The sequence below is a fragment of the Micropterus salmoides genome, unplaced genomic scaffold (genome assembly GCF_014851395.1).
Source record: "Micropterus salmoides isolate LMB-PRFRI ecotype aquatic unplaced genomic scaffold, ASM1485139v1 Ms_hic_scaffold_1, whole genome shotgun sequence".
NCBI classification, from domain to species: Eukaryota; Metazoa; Chordata; class Actinopteri; order Centrarchiformes; family Centrarchidae; genus Micropterus; species Micropterus salmoides.
In genome coordinates, this window is record NW_024040040.1 from 51,278,522 (window position 1) to 51,302,979 (window position 24,458).

General features: G+C 41.5%; 2 protein-coding genes across 3 annotated transcripts in view; both read left to right on the forward strand.

The window, feature by feature from the left end:
• LOC119893815 (NACHT, LRR and PYD domains-containing protein 12-like) overlaps window positions 1-24,458 on the forward strand; it is a 636,326-nt gene that overhangs the window by 495,781 nt on the left and 116,087 nt on the right. The gene's annotated exons all lie outside the window — the stretch shown is intronic.
• LOC119896424 (sodium channel protein type 4 subunit alpha-like) overlaps window positions 1-24,458 on the forward strand; it is a 212,026-nt gene that overhangs the window by 154,778 nt on the left and 32,790 nt on the right. Inside the window, 4 exon segments of the mRNA XM_038709856.1 lie at window positions 8,390-8,530; window positions 8,639-8,759; window positions 9,504-9,694; window positions 22,195-22,318. Coding sequence (XP_038565784.1) covers window positions 8,390-8,530; window positions 8,639-8,759; window positions 9,504-9,694; window positions 22,195-22,318 — 577 coding nt within the window.

Genomic DNA, 24,458 nt, shown 5'->3' on the forward strand with positions numbered 1-24,458 from the left:
AAAAATCTTTTAAGCGGCTTTTGATAAATGTGAGGAGAAACCACACAGTTTACAGAGGACGTTGGTTGTAAATATGTAAATAACTCTGCAAACCTTTATTCCTTTTATCATGCCACACATCACAGCGGTGTATTTTAAAGTATAGCTTTGCATGTTTTCCAGTAAACTTAACAAAACAAGAAGCTTTGAGTTTGTTTCAATGAATTTATTTTGGTCCATTGCCAAGAAAAAAATAACTTGTGGTGTTTTTGTGGCTTTGCGTGGTGGGAATTTAATCATTTTCATATTCGGAGAGCTCACACAGTGTGGTGCAGACCTGTAGGGCTATAACCAAGGAAAGTCCATTGAAATAAATATCCACCTGGTTTGACAACTGTTCCACCATTTACCTGTGTTTGTTTTCCCAAATGTTTTTGGCTAAATGCCTTCATCAACACCTAAATACCTGAAGGGTTTCCTGTGGCTTCAGTTGTTTGATCGATGCAAGTGAGTTTATAAATATACTGTACAAATGAAGATGAAAAAGTGTAGATGAAGCTGATATTGTGCACATTTTGACACAAAAATACAATTCTGACCCCACAAACAGATGTAGAAACACAGTGATGATTCTATAATTTCAACCGGTTGTCATCCCAGGGATCAATCACATAAGGTCGCTTGCTCAATTCTTATAGCCCTGGGCGTTGTAGAGCTCCACGGTCAAGTTAGCGAGAAAAAATGTGCAACATCCGGTAAGACTTTAAAAATAAAACTATGGTTGACATTGTGAAACATTGCAATTTGAATAACAACTTTGTTAAGTTTTGGAAAAAATCATGGTTTGGTAAAATAACTGTTAGTTACGCACGGCTTAAAAGCAAAATCTTTTGCTGTGCCTGAAATGTGTTCAGGGTTTACGACAAAGATGGAGGGTCGGGGGCAAGAGCATAACTGTGTTGAAAACTGATGGGGGACATATGGGCTCAGATTATGGGTGTGACATGCACTTAGTTCACGAAACATGAGGAAACACGTTACTGGGTTCACAAGAACAAGACGAGAAGGTAATTATACACTGTTTTGATGAAAAGTTCAATGTGGTAATATATAATAGGGGGGGGGGGGTCTCGGGGTCCAACCCCAGAAGATTTTGAGCATTAAACACTTAATTTCCTGCATTCTGGTAATATTTTCTGCCACCACCTATAACACTTGATGCCAAACAGAGGATCACTTAACAAATCTGAGTTAAAACATTCAAAACAATTATGAGTAAGTAAAATCTTAACAAACCTCAACAAAATGTATCTTAATAGAACAATTAAGTGCTGATTTATTCGTGATTCAAATGAATTAAATCAAACATTTATTAAATATTTGTTTATATTCTTGCTGAGTAAAATTATATTATGATAATAATCATTATTGTTTTATTGCCCAGCCCTGCTGGTACTCCCCATTCACATGTGTATCGGCTGGTACTATGGCTAAATTGATTCATTATAATATCAGATAATAGTATACTATAAAGCCTACTACTAGTATGGTATTAATTCCAGTTGGACAGTAGTTTCATTTCTGTGGGTTTATTTATGAAATCCTTGTGTACGAAAAATTATCTACATGGTCTCTAACGCTAATGCTGAGTAGCGCATCAAACTTTTTTGGGTCCCGCCCCCTCCAGGCTGTGATTAATCGGTTCACGAAAAGTTACTGTGGCAGCTACTTCATGCTCACAGCTGCATGAAAGGCACCGGAGCTTCTACCTGCTCTGTCTCTACTGACAGAGATTATCAAACAGGTGAGAACGGGAACAGATGAGCGCCACATAGAGCCCGCCGATACGCATGAAAAGTCCCGGGACGCCAAAGAGTAAAATGTAGAAGTAACTTACTGGTATCGGTGGCCCACTTCAAGAACTGCCTATTATCAAAAACAAAAATGGCCTTGTTACGTTGGCAAAGGTCCATATGATCCAATCCAGTAAAAGATTTAGTCCAAAACGCAATATTATATCAATAAATACACTCGTTTCGTTTTATATTAGTTTAACTACAGTTAGCATGTAAACAAAAAAGCGTCTACACGTTGACCTGTGTGTGTGTGTGTGTGTGTGTGTGTGTGTGTGTGTGTGTATATATATCTATATATCTTATACAAAAATGCCCGCGCCGGAATTCCGGCACAGGGCCGGAGAACTTTCATCCCTGTACTTACGTGATGTGAAGTTAAGTAACATCACTATAAAGAATCAGTGCCGACTTTTTGTTTCACACGCGAAACAAGCACCGGTCTCCTGGGTGAAAGCCCGTTTTCTAACTCACCCGTCCACCCCAACCACTTCCTTACTGTGACTTTTCTGGTATTTATACAAGGCCTACTTTTAGTGTTGAACTATAACTCTAAAGGGTGCCATGTGCGTTGGTACCAGACACCGAAGGATGTGACAGAGCATAGCTATTTGACGCCCTGAGAATGAGACCAACTGGTCATCTATGTACACTAAATGGAAAAACGATATATGAAAGGTGAACGTGAACCTGCTCCAAGGATTTGCTCCCATTCAGCTACAATACCATTACTGAGATCCAGTACTGATGTTGGTGGTCAGGGCTTCCAGGCCTATAAGTAGACCACATCAAACTGGGAAAACCATTTCTTTATGGAGCTGGGTTCGTGGACAGGTCCATATACTTTTAGCTACATTATGTACTAGTATAATTTTCCACTCTGTTATTCTCTACCTCTCTCATCCTTTCTCTCTCTCTCTCCTAGTGGTTTAGTGGTTCTCCCTCATTTGTCTTCTCTCACATCGCAAGCTATTTTCCCAGGGGGCTTTGCTCATGGGGGTTTGTTGTGACGCGGAGGGGCACCAAAATCAGATCATGTTACCGCTCATTCATCACCACCACACCTCCTGTGTGTGTGTGTGTGTGTGTGTGAGGTGATGCTCGGCTGTTTCCAGGACAGCAGCTGCTTCCTGGACTCCCCTCAACTACCTGAGTTGACCTTTTGTCTGATTCAGAGCTGAATTTCTGTGTTTCTGTTGTAAATGACTATAGAGCCAGCGTACAATACACCTGAGCTACAGTCAGTTCACCAGTCAGGGACAGATTTGTTAACGCTTGTTTTGACAGACTGCAAAGAACAACCCGTTCTCACTCCGTATATGTGGTCATATACAGTCCCCTCCAAAAGTATTTGGAACGACATTTTGGTTTAAGATCAAAAGATGAGTATGAGACAAGAGTTCAGAATTTCAGCTCTCATTTCCTGATATTCACATCTAGATATATGCAAAAGTAAAGGAACAAATAATCTTAAAGTAAATACCATTTAATATTTGGTGGCATAACTCTTGCTTGCAATAATTACCTTAAGCCTGCGGCCCATCGACGTCACCAAACTGTTGCATTCTTCATCTGTGATGCTGTTCCAGGCTTTTACCGCAGCTCCACCGTGCTTCACAGATGAGCTTGTTCCTTTCTTTCTCCACAGTTTGGCCTTTCCAGCACTTTGGTAGAGATAGATCTTGTCCATAAGATTGTGTTACTGAACTTTTGCGGCTCATCTCTGTACTTCTTTGCAAATTTTAATCTGGCCTTCCGATTCTTCCTGCTGATGAGTGGTTTGCATCTTGTGGTGTGGCCTCTATATTTCTGCTCTCTTGAGTCTTCTTCCAGCAGTTGATTGTGATACCTTCACCCTGCACTGTGGAGGTCGTTGCTGATGTCACTTACTGATGTTTTGGGGGTTTTCTCTCACCATATCTCTGTCCTCAACTACTGTTGTTTTCCTTGGCCGACCTGTTCGACGTCTGTTGCTCAGTACACCAGTAGTTTTCTTTGTTTTCAGGACATTCCAAATTGTTGTGCTTGCTATGCCCAATATTTGTCCAATGGCTCTGGTCAAATTTGAAATGGAAGTAATGTATCATCCCGTTAGGCTCCGCCCTCAGGGGACTTCCCAGCTTGCTCCATCAGCTATGACCTTATTTTCACCTATTTACATCTGATCTAGAAGAAAACAATGCAGGTGTAAATGCAGTCAGCATCAGTGACATCTGGAAGTGGGGTGGCTTATACTGTGATCTTAGCCAGGTGTACGTAGCACCTGTGCTGTGTAGTCACATATTTATGTTTAAATCTGGTTTCTGCTGTCTGAAGCTGCCCCTACAAAAGCTGCAGTCAAGCTGTTTTCTCATAAAACAGTGTAGCCTTTCATGAGCCACCTACCTGCTTAATGATTTTATAAAACGCAGGCAGATTTGAGATAACGAGAAGGCTTATTAATTTCCAATGCAAAAGGACTGCCGTCAGAAACAAATCACAGGTTAATACAGGTTAATAAGTCTAAAAGACTTATCTGATGATATGAACGCGTCCTGTTGAATGATGGTTTATTATTTGTGCCATTCATTACAGAGCTCCACATTACTACCTTGTTCACTTGCGTTAAAGCTTATTAATCAGTTTTGCCATCCATATTTTTGCAGCTTCTTGAATTTGAACCACATTTTTTTGTCAGAAACTTATTAAAGTTACAAATAATTAAACGTTATCAGTGTTGGAATTTTTAAAGAGAAACTAACTGCCTGAACTTTCTCACAGACCATGAAAGAAATTAAATGAAACAAAAACACAGACAGTGAGAACGAGGAAATATTGCATAAATAACAAAAAATAAACTAAATTCATATCAGTTCAAATTAACAAATTAATATAGAAAATAAATAATTTAATTCTGTACCTCTCGTCCATGTAGTCGGCCAGCGGCTCAGCTGTGTTTTGCCTTTCTCGTTTCACAGATTGTGTGTGTGTGTGTTTGTGTGTGGAGGTGGGGGGGTTGGCCCAGATCCCCGGGCTAATTGGTAGGATCCGCTTAACGAGTTAAACGAGGTGAATTGGGGGGGGGATCAGGTGGTCTGCTGCTCCGGAAACTGACACACACACTTTCTCTCTCACACACAAACTATGTTTTCCTCTCTCACTTTTTCTCTCACACACCATCATCACCATCATCATCATTATACACACTTACTACTGTGATCTTGCTGGGGTTTAGAGGGGTTTCCCACCCAGAACAGCAGGTCTTCATTCCAGTTTAAATTGTCCTGGAGGAACCAGACAGACCAACTTTCCTGAAGTTAGATTCACTTCAAGGTCACTCTGCTTTGACGTTTAATAATTTTTGTTCAGGCAGTCCTTGATCATCAGTTTTGTCTGAGGGTGTAATCGGTTATTGGAAAGCAGCAAGGTCATTGGTTGAGTTGTCGGGGCATGTTGCCATGATAACCAATCAACAGCATCGATCTATTGCCGTTTGGGTCCGAGCCGCAGCCAATCAGACGCTAGAATTTTGCAACGTGAAACCAGGCATGTGACAGCCGGACACAGATCTGTAACACAAACAACACACACACTGCCAGCTGGGATCAATACACACACAGAAATATACACACTTTGATAATTGTTATATTGATTACCCTCCCGCTCATGTACACACACTGAACTGAGTTATGTTACATTGCTAGAAAAGGGATTTAAATGTAACACAATAACACATTGTTAACATATAGTGACAAAAGTCTAATTAAAAGCCACTAAAACAAAACCACTCAAATAAAAAGTCAAATTGTGAATAATCTAAAAAACATTTTATTCTAAAATGATTAAAAAAAAAATTAAACTCTAAACCATTTAAAATCAGATTAATTAATACAATGACCAATTAAAAGTAAAATTATTTACACAATAGTCCTCTGTAGATATTTTAGTGTATTTTGTTTCCTGGAGCAACTAAAATTTGTGTGAAATTTGTGAAATTTGAAACGTGCATTAAAACTTTATTTCAAAGCTCCATTTTGAAATTGTCGCACAACAAAAGTGTGAATTTAATTTCTTAGTTGAACAGATTTTCATACCTTTTTTGTAACAAATAATTGTTTAGTAATCTAGTTATTTAGGAATCCACTGTACTCGTCCGATGCATTGGCGCCACATGAGACAACCAGTTTCCTCCCTCTCTCTCAGTTAAGTGTCTATCTCTCTTGATCTGTATGTACACACACACACACACACACACACACACACACACACACACACACACACACACACACACACACAGGTCAGAGATCACTTCCTGATGTGAAGTATTGACCCACAGGCCTGGTTTCCTCTTACACAACCAGAAACTGTGAAGTAGCTGGTTCCAGTCGAGTTGTTACGTATTGACCATCCAGCTATGGGACATCCTGCCTGCAGGGTGTGCGTGTGTGTGTGTGTGTGTGTGTACAATACAGATACAGTGAGATGATTAACTAATATACAGGACCAGACGCTCTGGGGGCCCCTCATTGAACATGTGTTGCTTTTATTTTTATTAGTTGGATTTTGTTTTCTTTTTTAACAGCGCTACAACGACTCAACACTTTAGTGTATATATAAATATTTTAAATCAGCTTTTCTATGTGCACGTTAATATCATATAAGTAAGAAAAACTTATAGTCATTTTGGATCTAAATGTAAAAACAAGGTGTTGCTCCGACACCAAAGCAACCTCACTACTCTACTCTCAACTAACAGAAGGTTAGTAGAAGGTAACACGCCCACCACTTGCTTTATCACTTTTGTGGTGAAGGGAAATAAACCCCCCAAAGATCCAATTCCAATTGTACAAATCACCTCTGCATTGATTTATTTGTAAAAGTTGAGAAGATCTTTGAAGACTAGAAAGACATCTCAGATGCCCTTCCTTTTGTTCATATGAAGCATATGCTTTCTAATTGGTTCATATAACTTTAATATGTTACATAACAGTTTTAAGATTAAGTTTGCAATCTAGGACACTGAATGTCAACAGAAACAAAATAAATAAACATTTAGGACATTTTAATCCTCCACATTTAGTTTGTTTGGACACCTCCAGCACCTGTTTGGACCTGAAGTGAAGTGAGTGAAAATGTTTGTGTGAATTTGAGTCTGGACTCTCACTCGTCAGAAAGCAGCCTGGACTGGATGGACTGATTTCTGCTGATGTTAAACATCAAAACAATTTTTTTTTCACCAGCAACTTTTTGTTTGTCAAACATAGAAAACATCACTTTCTCCGCAGCAGCCTGTAGTGAATTGGAAGACTGATACAGGAAGCTGCTACCTGATCCAACTGACCTCACCTATTGTAGTACACACACACACACACACACACACACACACACACACACACTCAGCTGTGGTTAAACAGAAGCCAATCTGGCTGAGAGCAGCACTCCGACGTAGTGATCAGTTACCAAGTGTCTCAGGCATTATTCAGCACACACTGAGTAATCAACCTGCACTAGAAACCATGATACCACGGAGTGAGTGTGTGTGTGTGTGTGTGTGTGTGTGTGCGTGTGTGACGGGTTAACTAAAGGATAGAGAACGAAAGGGAAGGAGAGCAGGAAGAAAGATCTGGAAGAAGACTGGAGAAGAGCAGCGTCTGATGATTTGTGTTTCCTGGTTGCTGCACAGAAGTTGATTTATGTTCAGTTTGAGGCTTAAACAAGCATTTTATGAACACTGTGACAGCTACATTAACACACCTTCCTGGTGATAAGAGGCTGAAGTGTTCATTACAGCCGCAATCTGGCGATTTATCTGTTTGCATCCATGCTGGCGACATGGCTCTATGGACGGCAGTGTTGGATCCGTTCACATCATTAGTCAGGATTGAAATATCTTGATAATTAATTGGTGGACCGCCATGAAATTTTTCGTCTAGCACCCCTACAGGGCAAAGTTTTTACTTAATGAACTGTCTGATCTACCACATGGATTGGAACAACATTTTGTACGTGATCATGTCTCCCAGATAATGTTGATGAATTGTAATAACTTTGGTGATCGTCTGACTTCCAAAAAGTGTCCCTGTGTCTTTAACTGCTTCGTGCTTGTAAAATATCCACCGTCTCCTCGTCTTCAAACGTAGCCAAATACAAGCATCTCTGTGTGTTTCTCTGCAGGTGTAAATTGCGAGCATTGTTTACTTGCAGGCCTACAACATGTTTTATCTCGCACATGTGTGTGTATCTGTCTGTGTGGTGATGACATTAGCCGGGTTACTGTTGGTGCACATGACGTAAAAAAATATCCAGGGCAGCATGTGTGTGACTGGCAGATAATCAGACATTTGACGCTGCTCTGTGCCGAGCTCGGTGCAAAAAGCAGCCAATTCAGGTCTCCAGCCGGTTGATTGGTGCATCCCTAGTAGCAAGTAGACCAAATTATGTTTTAGTCATATGTGATGTGTCTGTACATGTGTCACTTCAGCTGTAACACATGTGTTATCACGTTACTCTTAAACTAGCTTTTAACTCGATGGTTAAGGTAAAACTGACACCTTGTGTCTCTCTCTCTGTGTCTCCAGCTGTTGAACCTCTTCCTGGCTCTGCTCCTCAGCAGCTTCAGCTCTGACAACCTGTCAGCGCCAGACGACGATGGGGAAATGAACAACCTGCATATCGCCATCCACAGGATCGCCAGAGGCCTGGCCTGGTGCCGCAGACAGGTACCTGTTTGTTTCTCTGTATATAAGCTTCCAGGTGACGCTCTGTTCAAGAGCTGAAATACGGCCTCTCTCTGTTCTACCTTCTCATGTTGTGTTTGTGTGATGCAGGTGGTGGATTTCTTCAACGGGAACCTGAAGCGTCGTCGTCAGAAGCGAAAGGAAGCGAAAGCCATGATGAAGCTCAAACGCCTGAGTACCATCCACACTGAGGCCAATGGAGCTGTCATAGGTAACACACACACACACAGATACCATATCAGGATAAATGTATCTTTCCTCCACTAAACACAGATTCAGACTTCTCTTCTTACCTTAATATTCTTGGGAATCTGTCCGCTTTCCATCCCTCAGTATCCAACATCATACGGCTGTTTCTAGCAGAGGCTGTTTCACAGTATAGGGCATTTAAGGACGCTGGGAAACCTGAGACTTAAGTCACATGCCAAAAAATATTGTTTTTTTCAGCTGTCACTAAAATAAAACAATGATGAAACATAAACATTGCAAGCTGGACATTCTGAAAATCGCTGCTGCAAAAACCTAAGCAAGCACCAGAGTCTGTGTTGTAGCTAAACAGCCTGTGGTGCCTGGTCTCATTCCATGGCGTCAAATACGGACGCTCTGAGAAAGCCTGACAAAGCTTCCATATTTAATGGACAAGGTACCCTTCAATGTCCATATGGGACGCTGTGGACTTTCAAGTAACTCCAATGTAACCCATCCTTATTTCAACACAAAACATGATTTTTTTCTAAACTTAAAGGCGCTTTGTAAGGCTCTCTCAAAGCGCCAATATTTACCTGTGATGTCATAAAGCTGTGTCACTCCACTGAGGAATACATTATATGGCCAAATGTTTCCACATAGTAGGGTACTTTTGCTCTGAGAGGGAATGAAGGGAAATCTTAGTTAGATATAAAAGTTTAAGACTGTTTTAAGCTACAGCCAGTCTGTCTCTTTTTCTCTGTCCCAGGCCGTCACGTAGAGAAGTATGTGGTGCCGGAGGACGACAGCTACATGACGAACCCCAACCTGACCATCAGCGTCCCCATCGCCCCAGGAGAGTCTGACGTGGAGTTCCCGGAGGAGGAGGAGGACGAGGAGGAGGAGGGGGAGGAGGAGCAGAGCGAGGCCTCCGAGGAAGAAGAGGAGGAGAGGGTGGAGGTAAGGATGAGATCTGCTTTCTAGTTCACACACACACACACACACACACACACACACACACACACACACAAGTGCACCTGTGTCTGACGTAAACAAGCTCAGGTGTGTGTGAATCAGCTGTTGTTCCCCCCTGAGGTTACCATCTAACGACTGCATGTCTGTCAGCTGGTCTGGGTGTGTGTGTGTGTGTGTGTGTGTGTGTGTGTGGACTGTAACACTTACATCTAAAACAGAAATGAGCAGTAAACAGATGATACATTTCGAATGACGGAACATAACTAAGAACATTTACTTAATTTGACACACTTTGGGTTGGGAACAAGATGCTGCCTCCAGTAAAGGAGTTTTAGTATGTTGGGGTCTTGCTCCCGAATGGGACCATAGATTACATTTACTCATTTGGCAAAGCGACTTACATTTGAGGAACAACATACAATCCTCAACAGAGCATCAAATACAGCCCGAGATCTACAACTGACAATACATATTAATAAAAGCAGCAATAAATACTAGCAAGTGCTAATGGCACATATCGCATCAATGGGGTAAATACCTAGGGAAAGAAGTTAGTTAACAAAAAGTGCAATCAATACAAGATAATTTACATTACAAAAAGATAATTTACATTACCATAGCACTGGTTTTACATGGTTTAGCTCATCAACTATAAATTCCAGATATTTTACTTCATAGCTGAGAGCTTTTTCAATCATTCTGTCTGGTTTTTTAATTGATTTCCTTTCTTCCATACAGCTGCATCCCACGGAGCAGTATGGCAGCCCATAGAGGACTATATTAAAATGAAAACTTAAACTTGAAAATGTAATTCCACAAAAGTATTAGAATTTCCCACGCACAGTATGTGTTATTTGATTAAATTTGAATGAAAATGCAATAATCCAATTTTCATTTTCATTAACACACACTCGTGTGGGTGTTCTATATTAAAATGAAAATGGAAAGACCCGCATCGATGAGATGACTGAAAATTTTCGCTTTCATTTTGACAATTCAATAGACTCTGGGCGCTGTTTTCCCTTTTGTACATGTGCAATAGGTTAAAAAGCCCAAAGTCCAGCCCAAAGGGAGTTCCCATCTCTCACCATTCTGAAACTCTTGCTCCAGTCCATGTTGCCAAGCTGGTAAGCGAACATATACAGCTGAAACGAAGCCGTATTTACAGGCTTCTCATGCTTCTGATTAGCTAGTAGTCCTTAACTACTCCCAAGATCATGTAGAAGCAAGATGTATTGCTCCTTAGATAAAACTAAGGGTTCAACCCACAGGGTGAAAAGAGGAGCTGCAGGAATGTGCAGTATGACAACAATATGTAATATATGTTTTTTGAAAATGAAACCATATTTCTGGTACAAACCCTAAATAAGATTTGGAATCTGAAAATGAGCATAATATGACCTCTTTCTTTGAAAATGAAATTTTAAATTCCGCTTTGATTTTCAAATTGTTGGAAAAGTGAATTTTAATTTAAATCATGACTTTAATGCTTGCAAAATGGAAAAAAAATATTTTTATTGAATCTGTTCTTGCTATTTCTAAGATTGCATTGTATGGTAACCTAACCATTAGGGACAAAAACCACCTAAACAACATTGTGACGATGGGTGGTCAGGTGATAGGTGTCTCATAGACTCCCCACACTGCTATCTATGACCAGCAGGTTCTCCGCAAGTCCGGGTCTATAGACTACCTCTTAATTCTTTATCAAATTACACAAACATATGTAAAAAAGTATATATGCTATTGTGAAATTAAATTTTCAAGTTTATGTTATCATTTTAACATAGTCCCTCATAGGCCTCTGTAGAGAAGGAAAATTAGAAAATTCTCCTTGGTGGTGGATTCAGAGAAACCTGATCCTCACACTGACTTCACTTACATGAACATGGTTTCTCAGATGTCTGAGCGTCGTTGAACGCAACACTGAGGAGACATTTGAAACATATCTGCTCACATCTGCATTATCACAAGAAGCCAAAGAAACTTGGACAGAATAAAGTTGAATACATATTGACATGGAAATTACATGGAAACACTATTCAAAATATTATTAATATTATTCATCAGGTTAACGTATTCTGAATATTTTAGCCCATGTAAACAGACTGCCTCTCTCTCTTTCTATAAACAGTATCTTTGTAATGGCTCAATTCATAGCACACACACACACACACACATGCAAACACACTCACACAGTAACAGAATTGGAGGCCTCAGGCAGTGCATTATGGTCCGGTATTTTTCCCACTCTGCAACACTGCGTGTGTGATGTGTTTGTGCTAAAAGGGTGTATATTATTGTGTGTGTTTGCATGTATGTTTGTGTGTTTTGTGAATTTAGGGTATGAGTTAGTGTGCGCCTGTGTGTGTGTGTGTGTGTGTGTGTGTGTGTGTGCCTCCTGTCTCTCTTCATCTATTCACAGTACAAAAGTCCAACTGAGCCGCAGACACCTTGTGTGTGTGCTTGTGTCTGTTTGTGTGCATGTTCTTTCTAAGAGTTGTTACGCATTTTCCAAATTGTGTAATATCTCCTAAAATCTCATGAAGCTAAAATGTCTTACAGGGTGTGTGTGTGTGTGTGTGTGTGTGTGTGTGTGGTTTTTGTTGTGTACTGAGGCAGCAAGTGGAGATGAAGAGGAGGGAGAGGAGATGTTTAGTTGTGTCCTCTCTCCTCTCTTTGTATCTAACATGAAATGACAGATTTGTGTCGTGCTGTGTCTCGGTGTGTATGTGTGCATGTGTGTGCGCTCGTATATGTGTGCGTGTGTGTGCACACCTGTGCTGACTCAGTTCATCATCGCCTCTCCTCTTTAATCATGTTGTGCACCTGTTCTCTCTCTCTCTCTCTCTCTCTCTCTCTCTCTCTCTCTCTCTTTCTCTCTCCATGTCCCTCTATCACAGTGGTTCCCAACCTCTGGGTCAGGACCCCCAAAGGGTGTCACTAGATATTCATCTTCATCTAAGGTGTCCTGAGATGATTCACAGGAGAAAAAGGAAATTTTGCAAAACAAAAAATTTTTTTTTTTTCATAACTTTTCTTTAATCTTTTTAATTTTCCTATGTAATATTTAGACATTAAATTCATTCTGGCCTCTAAATTGCTAAAGTTCAACAATCGACCAAAGAAAAAGCTCTCTGTTGATGTAATACATGTGTCATGGGGACACAAGCAGAAAAGGTCTGAAACCATTGCTCCATCATCCACGTTTGTACACCTGCCTCTCTCTCACGGAGTTATGATTCATGTATGCAGATCAAATAACACACATACTATAAGCAGCAAATGTATACAAACATATTCTAGCATGCATGGTGCAGCAGCCAGTTAGCCATGTGGTGAAACATGCAAATGCAGTGAGAGCTGCAGAAAACACATACTGTCCTGATGTGAAAGGGCAGCCTAAATAGAACAAAACTCAAGAACATGTTTCCCCCCAAAAGGTCTGTTGTTGAGGCAGAAAGAGAGAGGGAGACAGAGACAGAGAGAGGCTTGTTGGAGGGGGGGTCAACAGAGAGAGAGAGAGAGAGGGATGCAGGGCAGTCAGAGAGCATCACTGCTTTCACAACTCTTTAGCGTCAAGCTTTGTTTCCAGCATGTGTGAGTGATGCAGCTGGGCTTTTTTTTCTCTCTCTCCCTCTAAAATCTCACTTACTCTATTTCTCCAGCTGTTAATTGAGTTGAAAACAAAAGAGAGGAACGGACCCACGTTTTTATTCCCATCCTCATATTCCATATCACTGGTCTTTAATTTTACTCTCAGATTTTCTTATTTCACTTTAAATCCCCTGATTTTCCTCCCAGCTCACTGTGTTGGAAACTGTGAACTGAACTTTGTTGCGTAACAGTCAGCGAGCTAAGGAGAGTGTGTCCTGACATGATTTGAATGTTTCCTGAATGGTTTAGCCCACCCATTGTAGAAATAAAATGGTGCATATGATGTGAGTTTCTGTCTCACAGAATGGATATTCAGAAACTGATTTTTGTGCATAGTTTAAGAGAAATTTGACAATGTTTCTAGAAAAGCTGCCACATTTCCCAGTTGGACAACCGCTCGTGTTTAGAAAGGGACTGTGTTAATATGTAAGTGAATCAGCTGGTGTATAGGCTACTTGAAATGTTGCTGTTAAGGCTTACTGCGCCGGCTGAGGGAAGCAGAAACCTTTATGAGCCCAGAAATACACCGATCAGCCATAACATTATGACCACCGACAGGTGAAGTGAATAACACTGATTATCTCGTTACCATGGCACCTGTCAGTGGGTGGGATATATCAGGCAGCAGGCCAACATTGTGTCCTCATAGTTGATGTGTTTCTGTAGGTCAAATTTCTAAAAAGGTTGATGCTGGTTCTCATAGAAAGGTGTCAGAACACACAGTGCAGTCCATGCCTCGATGGGTCAGCGCTGTTTTGCTGGCAAGAGAGACCAGCAGGTGGTCATAATGTTACGGCTGATCTCTGTATTTTGCAAAATGAATTTCCATAGCCATATCTGAGTCATCAGTAATTTCAAAGTAATAGAGGTTATAGAAAACAACATCTACCCAGCTTGGTATCCCGGGGAATTACATCCATATTGGATGATTCTGCATCTCCCGATTTACATCTAGATGTAAATCTCCAATGTTCAGTGCCAAGACAGGAAGTAGTGTGTCCCTTCCAGTAAGCAGAGAGGTGGAAAGTAAGGGAGTGGAAGTTGACTTCCATGAAGGTGACCGGATTTGCAAATAATACAATTTCTTATTAGGGCTGACCCCCAATAGTCGAAGATTCGATGCTTTGATGGGCGGAGCCTGATTCGATTGTCAATCTCACAGTCGAAGCTTCGCAGTGAAACAAGGATCATGCCATTTTGGCGATATGGGGGTGCTCAACGTCTGATTTTACATAGAACTACCAGTTTTCTCCCAATAAGTGAATATACAGCCTATTACAATATACATTTCAACATTTAATGCTGTAAATAAATATGTAAAAAGAATAACTGCTGTTGTGATTTGGCGCTATATAAATAAAATTAAATTGAAAATAAAACTTCCAATAAATGTTTTTAAAGTGCGTGAATAAATCCACCGTCAATCACTGTTGATGAACCACACAAAGAATATTATATTGTTTTTAAATAGGCGGCTACTTGAAATACACCCGCGAGGAACCGCGACGTGCATGTGCATGCCGTGCATGTTGTCGGCAGCACGGCATGCACATAAAACGCGCTCAAAAGCACACATGATTCGACTATCAGTCGACCATAGGCAGGACTTGACGATTCTGATTCAACTATGTAAATCCTCAGTCGGGGTGGAGACCAAAAAGAGCTAAAAGAGAGTAAATATTGGACTAACAATCCATCAGGTAGTCAGGAACTCAACTCTAAATGAATGATAATGTATTTGATTGACTCTATATAGGCAACTGTTTGCTTACGAGTTCACTATATCAGCTTTATAAGGTGGCAACGTTTCAGCTGGTTTCTGCTGCCCTAAAGGGGCCAGAATATTCACCAATATGCACCTTAACCTTGAACCTGCAGTGCAGAACTTTTGTCTCCTCCGTCTGACAGTGGGAGTAATTACAGACATTAATACAGGTGTGCCAGCGCAGGAACACTGCCACAGAGAATTAGCTGGCGGTGATAGGCGTCTTAGCATTGTGCGAACTTGAACTTGAACATTCTAGCTTTAAAGTTAGTAGTGGCAGTTAAAAAATTGTTGTTGCCGAACATAAGCTAGGGTTTTGCAGAATTCTCCTGTAACAACATGCTAAAGCAATGTCCATTTTACCACCTGTATCCTCCACTACTGTAGGGGGCGCCGTTGACTTCCTCCTCCGTTTCTCTAACATAACAAACAAGCACAGATCATCAGCGATTCAGGTTTAACTGCAACAATTTGACACCTGCCTCACTGGAGACTATCATCTGATGTGCATTTATTTTTGTGTTTTTGTGAAAATGACTCCATGAATACATATAAATACATGCTCATATCTGTGCACCTGTTAAAGATAAATACCATCAAACCTTTGAAAACATCATTACTGTGGATCTTACAGACGCAGCAGCTTCAGTGAGAGCGATATGACGGCATCGCTGACTAATATTGTAACTGCAGTGAGAATAAATGAGTCTCTGGTACTTCTACACACACAGGCATTTTTACCAAGAGTAATGGCTGCTTTGTTTTTTTGTTAAATACGTAATATTTTGACGTCTTAATTATTCATGCGGGTGTTGTTTTTGGCGAACCTCTTCGCTGGCTCAGCAACGTAAATGTGAAATGATTTTTTATTATTTCAAACAACATGTTTGCCAGCGCGTGACCCAGATAGGCAGTTAAATAATGTACCAGCATGAAGGTGCTGCTGATATCTAAATGAGTGTAGTCAGCAGCTTGGTTCAAGTACAGCTCGATCTCTCTTTCTCTTTCTGTAGTCTGGTCAAGGTCTAGCTGAGTGTGCAACCTCGGCAACCTCTGCTTCACATTCATCCTGAGAGCTGCCCAACACAACCTCAGTCCGTGTTTTGGTGCCCGACTCAAGGGCAACTCTGTGTTGTTTATGTCAGGAGGTGATTTACTCTGGTGATACAAACAAGACACTTCAGTGAGAACTACACATGTGAAACGTGTTCATCCAAGTGAATATTGTACGAGCTGACTGTGATGACCTGAGCATTTTGACTTGGACATTGTCTTTATGAACATGGACACAACTTTTATGGTATGGCGATGACTTGTGTGACTTGGACATGACTCATGAATCAGACCAGACCTCATGACTTGGACTTTTATAAATGATCACTTAGGGCCCGTGTCCAGCAAAGCGTTTTTTGCCAGCTGAAAACGCCAGCTGCTCTTCTGAAAACGCCCAGCAGGGAGCGCTGGCGGGCATTTTTGAGGCGCAGCGTTTTTTCCGACTGCTTTGGTTGCTATGATATATCAAATCCGTGGTTGCGAGTAGTTCTTCCTAACGTAAAAATGTCAACACAGAGTAGAGTACCCTACTTGCTCTGGCCCTTGCTCTGTATGAAGAGATGGACTCGCCGGATGTGGGTTTTGGCGAATAGGCCTACTACCGTTTGGTCCAAGAGCTGAGGTTGGGCGAAGCCCAGTTCCAGGATAGTAACCGTTGCTACGGTGTAGTATTTGTCCCACCCCTCGTCTACTGTGATTGGACAGCTGAGTAAAGATAGACAGTGACGAGCGCAGCGTTTTCCCCAAAGTTGAACATTTATTTCAACTCTCAGCGACTGGAAACAAACGCTCAGCGCCTCGTCCTGCTGCCTGCGTTTTTACCAGCTCATAAAAACGCGGCGCTCCCATTGGAATGAATTGAAAAAATTTGCTGGCATCAGAAATAAACGCTTTGGTGGACACGGGCCTTAAAGAGGTGGTATCATGCGGCATGTTGGCAGATTTTCTTTACACGTTTATGAACACGTCTATGAAAGAGGGTTATGACTTCAGCATGACCTTTTGGCTCAGAGAATAAACCCTGTGACTTGGACATGACCTTTATGACTCAACATTGAACTCGCACACGACCTTTGGGAACAGACTTGGCCTCTGTAACTTGCTCATGACTTGTTTGACTCAGACATGGCCTTTGTGACTCAGGCACGGGTTTTTATGCCTTTGAGGTGACCAACTTACATTTGGAAAGTCAAACATGACCTCTGTCACTCGGATATAACCTCTATGACTTGGATACGATTTTAAGAGCTTGAAAAGGACCAGTTCTACTGTGACAATGACCTTCCTGACTCAGACACACATAAGTTGTTTGATTTGAAAATGATCTTCAGAAATTTGACATGATCTTTATTATGGCTTTGGTGTGACCTGTGACACACCTGATGGTCTAGCCAGACGGTGCAACACAATAAAAAACAACAACAACACATTTAACCTGTCAAACAGAAGTGAAAGCTTCTGTGAGTCTTAAGAGGAAAAGACAAAACAGAAAGAAAGACAGAGGTGGACAGGGAGAGAGTGAAAATGGCAGAGCGAGGTAGCAATTGTATAGCAGCGTGCCAGCCAGTTCTCAGGTTGCAGGTCAGGGATGTCTGTTGGTTTTGCTTTAGCACAGGATTCAATCCTTGTCTAACGCCAGCTTATTTATAGCTCACTCGCCCTCTAATTTAGTGTCTTTTGCTCTCTCTTTCTTGAACAGTCAGAGCACGGACTTGCTATCCAGAATACCAACAATATCTGTTCACGTCACTTTAAAGCCACACAGTTTTTGAAACATCATATTTGATAGCAGCTAAGCTAACAGTAACGCTAACAGTGCCAGCAGCTGCTGCTCAATGCCACAGGATGAACATTCATTCACTCACGCGACTTCTCTCCCAGCTATTATTTCTTTCTCCTTTTCTTTTTTTCCCCCTCTGCTATCACCCTTTCCCTCTCCACCTTTCTATCTCTCTCGCCCCATCTCTCCTCTCCTGCCAGGTCTGTTGTATGTAATTTATTTTCGGTGCACAAACAGCTCACTGTAAATAGAAGCTGTTAAGCTGCTCCAGCACTCTGTTTTAATAGACCCATGTTTGGTTATGTAATGATTAAATAGCTGACCTGCGCTTTAATTGCGTCATAAATCACTGAACGTGGTTTCACTGTCTCATAAAGCATGAATAAACTGGTGGAGGTGGGCACGGTCAGAAAGCCAAGGTCAAAGGTCAGACTAGAGTATTTACAGTGGCAGTCGTTACAAGTTGCACTTTATATATTCATGCTCTGCTACAGGTGCTGTCAACGAAGTCTTAAAATGCCTGCGAAAGTCTTACATTTAGATCATTTTAAAGCCTTTTCAAGACAGTTAATAGATATTTATATGGTGTAATGAAGGTATCTGTACAATAATTTAGCTTGTTTATGCTTCCGTAGCTTTAGTCAGATGAATTTCAAACCAGGAACTTTCTCAGATTTCAGCTGGAGACACTCGACAGCTGTAGCTCTTAAAAGAATCCAAGCAGCAACATGGATTCTGCTGGAGAACTAGTCCAGCCTTAACAAGAATCAGACTGGTCCCAGACCAGTTTAACACCAGTTAAGATTCAGAAAACTGGGACAATTTAATGTCAGGTCAAGACAAGATGTCTGTGAAACCTGTGCCCTTGACCTCAACCTTCGTTGGACAGGTCACGACAAGGTTCAGTCTTACTTAATAAACACCCAGCGCTCTGTGTGTGTGTGTGTGTGTGTGTGTGTGTGTGTGTGTGACTTCTACCTGAAACCCTTAAAGGTTTAAAAGCAGCCATGACTGCCCAGTTATAAACACCTGAGCTTGTGTGTTTGTGAATCTATTTTCCTGCATTTATGCCAGGTGTACTCTGTCCACGCCTGGTGTGTGTATGTGTGTGCTGCCCTGAAATGGCAGCTTGTGAAACCGACCCCCAACGCCCCTGCAGTCTCTAGCTGGCAACCTCTGGCCCCTGTAGGGTTCAGGACCCCGCTAACAGATGTCCAGCTGTTGTCTGCAGAGACAGGTGGTGGGAGATGGACGCCGCAGCTCTGCTTTGATTTTGCGTGTGTCTGTAAAGAAACAGTCAACATCAAAACGCACTCCTGCTCCTGTGCTCCTGCAACACAAACCTGCAGCCTGTAGCGGTAGAGTTAGATCACAGACTCACTAGAACCGATAATGCTCGACAAACAAGCAAAATGTTGTATAATGTACACAAATGAGCTTGTTTTAACCACAATCATTCCGTTATTCGTTAATTTAGCTTAGCCACCGCTAACACCAGCTGCTTAAATGTTATGTTTACTATTCTACCAACCAAATGTGTTTGCATTAATGTGACTGTCAATTAAACACAAACTAGTCTGGCTAACTGCATCCACTCGCATCTCATCTTTGTCTGGATCCCATTATCTGTTTTAGAGTTCATGCTCATCTCACAACACTACTGCATATCTGCAGCCGTCTATCTCTGTTGTTTACTTTCTAATAGACCTATAGATTTACTTCTGCATTTGTTTGCACAAATCATACAAAACATCCGACTGCAGAGACAAAGTATGCCGCGCCCGTCCTCGTTAGCAGTGACCATGCCATTCCTCCTGCCTAGTGAAGACGAACGATGAATGAATGAAATGTCCGCTGTCACTACGGCAGCCCCTGGATGAACGACCTGAAAATAACACGTAAATACACACCACGCTGTGGTTCCCGGTCTGCTGTCTGTGTTTAGCTTTACAATGTTAAAATGGGCATGTGTGCGTTTATAGGAAGAAGAAGAAAAACGGGGAGGCCAAAAGAGGAGAGTGAATGTTGATTGAAGGAATTTATGGCCACATTTAAGCCACGTTAAGTGTGTGTGTGTGTGTGCGCGTGTGTCGCCCTCGCTCTGATCCTCCTCAGTAATGTATAAAGTATTAATAGAAAGCACACACACCGAGGCATGACAAGCAGGTGAAGGATGCGTCCTGTGGCTTCAGCGTCTGTGACTGTAGAGATGACGGACATACCAGCCAGCTTACAGCACGTGCTCTTTACCGAATACTCACGCGCACACACGCACACACACACACATACTCAAACACACAACAGATGTAAACAGATTAAAACCTTAAATCTCGAGGTGAGTCACAGTTTTTACTGTAACTGCAGTTATTTGTAAGACAAAACAAAGTCGTAAACCTCCTGCTTTAACTCCGACCTACTCTGCTTACTGTAGTAACACAGTTTTCATATGCGATGAGGGATTTTTACTAACATTTTGGTTTGAGTTAATTAATTTAGGTTGCTTAGGTTGCTGTCTTTGCCTGTCTGATTGTCTGTCTGACTTGCTTTTAGTGAGATTTAGAAACGGACAAAACTGTGAAAATAGGACCCACGTTGTAATGAACCTCTTGAAATCTCATTCTTTTGCTTTAATGAAAGTGATCTGATTACACGCGATTTATTATTTAACAGGCCCTGAATGTGTTTCACTGCCTTCAGCTCCTCTCTGGCTGCACAATAGAAACCGCTTATGAATAGAAATACATTTAAACCCCTCATTATGGACGTCAACTGTCAGGAGGTTTCGGCCCAAGGCTGCTGTGCGTGTGTGTGTGTGTTATATTATCCAGTTTGCTGTGAGCACCTCTTTTCACATGTAGGTGTGTGTCAGAGATTAGGTGTGTATTCATGTACATTTGGCTTCACCTGTGTGTGTGTGTGTGTGTGTGTGTGTGTGTGTGTGTGTGTGTGTCTCCAAGGCTGGCATTCGTCACAGCGGCTGCTCTCTGTTCCCAGACTCTGAATGTATTCATGAGTTAGCTGTTGACTCAGGTAGTTAGTTCACCTGTTCACACACAGACGCATATAAAGCCCACACATACACACACACGCACACGCACTCCTGCTGTGTCTTTGTCCAGACATTCAACAAAACTTGCCAAATTTCCCTCCTCGGCCCTATCCCTCCATCTCCCTCGTCCCTTTGTACAGTTAAACTCCCATGATGCTCAGCAAACGGGGACCTTTGAAGTCAGCTGGGGTGGGGGGATGAGGGGGGATTTCCTGACGTCTAGTTTTGTCCAGATCTCAGAGTCAAAGTGAACAGACGGCAGTTTTCTTGGCGGTGGGAGGGGAAGGTTTGGAAGACGACGCCTCTCTGTTCTCTCTGCCAGGATCCCTGTCAGTTACGTAACGTTAAATCTGACTCATTCAGGCCGGACTGCAGCAAAATGATGCTGATGATCACACAACCACCAACCATGCTTTATTCATATAATACCTACAGCAACAGACCCTCCAGGAATTCACGGGCCTAACCTGTGGTGATGGCACATAGATGACGTGCTTACCTTTGGTGTGGGAGACCTGGGTTCGATTCCCACACTTAACCCCTAGTTGCTCCAGAGGCGTGCGACCTCTGACGTGTATAGCAATTGTAAGTCGCTTTGGATAAAAGCGTCAGCTAAATGAATAAATGTAACCGTAACCCTGCATGTTGAACCCAGCTGACCTCGATTCTTTCAGGACTTGCAAATGACTGTGATGCAGCAGCCTGTGTCACAGTGGTTTATCTCGTTTGACATCCTCCATGCTTTTCGGCCATTCTCTGCTTATTGTCCAAAGAGGATTTCCTTAACGTTTAGCAAAACAGTTGACCCCCCTGCTGGTAAAGAACACCTGGATCCCCGTTCTTCACGGCCCTAAGCTGTTGTTTTTGCCAGCAAATGTGAGACGTCGGTATCACACATGTCTGCTACGTCTTCTAAACAAGGAAGTGAGTTTGATGAATTGTGACGTTTTGCAGGAAAAAGCGATGATGAATTTATCATTTTATCAGAGGGCACCATATTGAGACTGATGTGTTCCAGTGGATTTGATAAACTGTACTGTCTGTTTGTGAGTATGGCGGATTGGTTCCTCCCGATCATTTCTGATTAATTGCACATGGCATTAGTCGGGGAAAAAAAGGTTGTGGTGGATCAGATAAGTTGTTAGTGGTTCTGATTGGTTGTTTTCTGCTGTTTTATTTAGCAGAAAGATGATGTCAGCCTATCGGAGGGCAGTACGGTGGACCTGAGGAAGCCTGGGGAGGAAGAGGATGAATACTCAGAGATGGCTGAAGAGGCCATGGACCCAGACAACTGCTTCCCGGACAGTAAGCGCGCACACACACACACACACACAGTTAGGAGTCTCTTGAAATTGTAGATGATCGTTCATAATAATTGTGTCGTACAAGCCTGTTACAGACGATTTAGGAAACACACATTATGACATATTACAAAATATTGTTATCTTATTATAAAACAATAGTATAGTCTGATGCTGAAATGTTATTCAATTAATTAACCACAATTTTGATAATTGATTATTGGTCATTTATCATGCAAATATGTCAAAACCCCTCTGAAATATAAGGATTTGCAGATTTCCTCTGTTTTCATTGTGAAATGAAAATGTGTGGGTGTCAGACTGTTGGTCAAACAAAATAAGTCATTTGAATGCTTTACCCTGTGGTCTGGAAACATCTGTAGTGACTAAAATATCAATTTATTGCTCAGGAATGAATAATAATTTCAGCCTTACAAATGGATTTTTGAGGGTGTTATTTAAAAGACACATCTTCATATGCCCCACTGAACCAAAAACTTCACATTACATATTAACGCAAACATATAAGCAGCCTGCAATAAAAAAAATAAAAAATAAGGATGTGGATAATTTTTTGTAAATATAGTGAGCGAAAAGAAGTTGTGTGCCCAGATGAAACCATACAAGTGCGTATACCACCACCCACTTGCCCCAATACTTTCATAGTGAGATTTATGATGCTGCTCTGACTAACCCAGGTGAAAAGCAAACACCTTGTTTCCTTCCTGACTCAGCCAGCGTCCCCCTGGAGCATACATATTTGTCACAGCTAGCATGGCCACACATACAGAGAAACAAAGGCTGGGGGAACACTGGCATACTATTGGGCTCCCAGCAGCCAATGAAATCCCAGAAATGAAATCCCTACAGAGCCGAGATAAACTATGACGTGTTATCTTCTGTTGGTGGCCAAAGAACTGCAAGTACGAGACAATATTATTTCTGTCACCATGCAGGCGACATGCAGCTGTACATTTACGTATTACCCAATTATGTAACCCTACTGACAAAGTTGTTTGATCAGCAGTTGGTCCTCTTTGAACATCTTCGACCGAGTGTCACCTTTAGTTTTTGCAGCGAATACGAATGCAAAGCTGGATTTAAAGTGCCAGTTGAAACTTTTCAGCCGATTTATGCTCAGGTTTTGTTGACAATAGATGACTGTGGCTCAACAAAACCCTGAAATATTCTGGTGTACAGATACTATTAAAAATGAAGCGGATGTTTAAATTGGATGTGTTTAAGTTTGATAACTTATCAAAAGCGAGGAAAAGAGGGCCATCTGATGGATTCTTAGAGGTTTTGTTTAAAAATGCAGGAGTATTCTGGACCTGGTTTATATTAATGGTGTTTTGTAAGCCAGTCAGGTCAGAAAGGATTATCAGTTTAATCCAATTCATCGTGGCATAAACGTGGTTGGTTATCACTTCTGTGATGTTCTTTGCAGTCAGCTAACTGTTTTCTTCCTTTTACATCTAGTCTATTTGGTGTAGTGTGTCAGCGTGATCCTGATTATTCCAATTATTGTCTAATTTGTCAAAATACGTCGCCGTTTTTGTGATGGTTAATGATGAATTTAGATTTGAAGTTGCCTTCAGACTGACCGTAAGTGCGTAGGTTGGTGGTTCATTATTCTTTTTCGCTGCAGGGTTTGAAACTGTGAGTCACATGATGGTTTGACTAACAATGAGCCCATTCCACCTCCCACTTGCCCCAATACTTTCATAACGAGATTTATGATCCTGTACTGACTAACCCAGGTGAGACGCAAACACCTTGGTTCCTTCCTGACTCAGCCAGTTTCCTCCTGATGCACTGAGATTTGTCTTAGACTCACTTCAGCACAGCTAGCGTGGCCAAGATAGAGAAACATGCAAGCAGGATTTTTTTAATTGATATTTCACATTTGACTTTCAAAGGTAACTTGAGGTTAAAAAAATAAAAAAACACGCTCAGAAAGAATTAGGGCAGCCAGCTGGAAAACCCTCTCCAAAGAACAAAAATAACACAAAAGCATCCCCAGCACCTGCAGTGAGTACATTACTCCAAAGTGTAACCAAACATCTTGTACTAGATGGTTTGAAACAAATACATTTGCACAGTGAGTTATGTTGAACCCATATAAACCAAAATACACCCAGATT